Below are 2,737 nucleotides of genomic sequence, written 5' to 3'. Positions count from 1 at the left end.
ATCTCTCCCCTTTCCTTGTCCCCACTGAAGACATCTCTTGCTCCTGTGCTCTCTCTTCTCTGTTGCACCACAGTGCAGTCTGGCATCAGAGGTAGCTGCCTTGCTGCCAAAGAGAGAGGACAAAGGGAGACAAATAACCAGTGGAAGTGAGAAGTTTGTAAAGTAACAAGACAACCTTCAAGAGCTCTGGAACAATCTCAGATTTGCTGAGCATGATATTCACATTATTAGCACCTGCCCCCTGCTTTCTCCCTGACATTGGCAGGCAGATCAGTCCCCTCTGTGCTCTCAGTCACCAGACATGTCTGCTCAGCTGTTCCAGTGCTTCTTTTCATTCCCACAGCCCTTTGCAAAGCACCTATTCCTAGGTTGTAAACAAATCAGTAATTAACGCAGCCCGTGAATGTATGATTTGGTAGATGCTGAGCTCTTAAAAAAGCTCTTCCTTTAAGGATACGCTTTCAGAGGCAACCTAGGATAGTGGGAGCAACCTAGAACTCCAGAGAGAGTAGAGACGCTCTGAAAAGCCCTTGTTCAAGATGAGAAAAATACGCAGCCTTGCAGAAGTTATGCAAGTTGTGGTTGAGAAGGGGCTGCCATCTTTGCTTTGAGGCAGCCTTTGGCTTTTCCCTTGTCAGAAGATACCATTCAGAATAAAGTATCTTGGTTTTGTTCATTTGTTCATGAGAGTGCTGTTTGGACTGTGTCAGTCAAGTCCATAAGCTGTAGACAAATGGTTAGGTTTCTTATTTAACTACAACTATATATTAATGCAATGAACTCTCTCACACTTCAGAGAAAAAAAGCCAATATTCTTTCCTCTTCTGTTTTTCCCCTAGAATGAAGAGTGTGCATTCCTTGCATTGAATTTAACAACACATTTTCAAGGTCCTTAGTATCTTCTCAACATCAAGTTGTATTTTGGTGTAACTTGCAAATCTTGTCTAACTGGTCATCTCTCATGTTAGTAGTTTCTGCTAATTACTGTGAGATTATTCTCATGAGCGAAGAATTTAGCAAGTTAAGCCTATTCTAACATGTCCAAAAGAAGCTGGATTATGATTCCTCATTTCTCAGTATTTCAAAACAAAAAATGCCTTAGATCACTTAGAGGATCAGGTTCATATTTTCCTTCTAAATTAATATTTTATATACAATATGCTATAAATGAGTACTCTCATAGTACCTTGTGTACCTATAGAACAAGTATTTCAGATTTTCTTATTTGTAACCTTTGTTTTTAAACCATAAGCAAAAGTTTTTGGGAAATGAAGAATGGAGGAAGTTTTCTCAGCTTTGTTGCATTATCTTTCTTTGTAATTTCCTTTGTTTTCTGATGCCATTCTGATTATCTCACCATGACAGACCATATTCCTTAAATATATCTAACAACTGCTTTTGTGTTTGCATTTGTATTTGACTTGGAGATAACTTTCTTATTTGTCTGAGGAGGTACATGTCTTTGGTTTGATAGCTATTTAAAACTGTCATGTGGAAATCTAGCCTAGAAGGAAACAGTTTAGTGGAAAGAATTGAAGTATTTTTTTTTCCATTATATCAGTATTTATACTCAATTGTTGAGAATAATATTACACACTGTACTGATTATCAAACATTTGGCCTTTATTTCACTGAATACTCCTGTCAAACATCCATACTTCCTGTTGTGTAACAAGGAAATAAAGTCAACTAAAAGGTGATTAACAGCAAATCCTGAAACCATGTGGAATTGCTCATGTGGGATCAGGAATATTGGTGGGGAGTGAGGGTCTTGAACAAGAAGTTGATCAATAAAAAAATATTTTCCATCTGAATGGTTTTTTTGTTTCAAGACTTTCAAAGAGCAATTTACAGGAGACGAATATGGTGTAAGAGACATATCTGCTGTGTTGAAACACAAGGTTTTTGAGGTGCCCTGAAGAGGACAAATTCTGCTTAGCTCCTTTGATATCAAAGCTTCATTGTGTAAACTGCACATCTATTAGATATTTTCTTATTCCAAACAGTGCTACAGCTCCAAAAGCAGAGGTGGCAAGGCAGCTTTCCTAAAGCATTTAGTTACTTGCTTTGGCTGTGAAATAGAAGCACTGATCTATTCAGACATCTGCTTTTCCTTTGATAGCCTCCAGACTGCAGCCAGAAACAAGACATTCGGACATTCAACTGAGAGCGCTTCATAACATTACTCTCTTCACTTTCCTCCAGTGGAAAAGTCTTTTCTGTAGGAAAGGTTGATTGGTACAGTGTGCTTTTTATTGCAGCAAAGTCTTAAGATCAGCTTTTTGAATACGTCCTCAGAATGAAAATGAATTAAAATTATACAGGTGTGGCAGGATCTGAAAACCTAAGTGTAGCTAAGACAAAACACCACCTCCAATGACAAGTTCATATCAGGTCCTGAAGCAACAATAGCTGTACTGAAGCTGGATGCTTTCAATGATAAGATCCTGTTTTGGCTGCACAGACACTAAATCTCTTGCAGTATATCTTCTCCTGTTGGCTGCAGTGATGGAAATCCAAAGAGAATGTGACCAGCCATGGTCCTGATCACTTTGGGGCTGTTTTACAGGAAAGCTTGAATGGTGAACATAGCAGACATGTCACTTAAATCAACTGTCTGAAAGTAAAGTGTACATTCAAAGGTAGTAGTCTAGGCTCCCACGATGGCCACTGCAGAGAGACAGGTACTTTCCAAGCATATTTCATTCTGCTTAGATACTTGTTTTAGAGGGAGCCT

General features: G+C 38.7%; 1 protein-coding gene across 1 annotated transcript in view; it reads left to right on the top strand.

The window, feature by feature from the left end:
* Positions 1–867, top strand: part of IL17REL (interleukin 17 receptor E-like) — a 47,778-nt gene extending 46,911 nt beyond the window's left edge. Inside the window, exon 16 of the mRNA XM_009318768.1 lies at positions 840–867. Within this exon, the coding sequence (XP_009317043.1) occupies positions 840–867 (28 nt within the window). The remainder of the gene's footprint in view (positions 1–839) is intronic.
* Positions 868–2,737: the final 1,870 nt, after the last annotated feature.

The sequence above is a fragment of the Pygoscelis adeliae genome, unplaced genomic scaffold, assembly GCF_000699105.1.
Source record: "Pygoscelis adeliae isolate BGI_AS28 unplaced genomic scaffold, ASM69910v1 Scaffold12, whole genome shotgun sequence".
Lineage (NCBI taxonomy): Eukaryota > Metazoa > Chordata > Aves > Sphenisciformes > Spheniscidae > Pygoscelis > Pygoscelis adeliae.
Note: the sequence above shows the minus strand (reverse complement) of the source record. Positions and strands in the feature narration are given on the sequence as shown.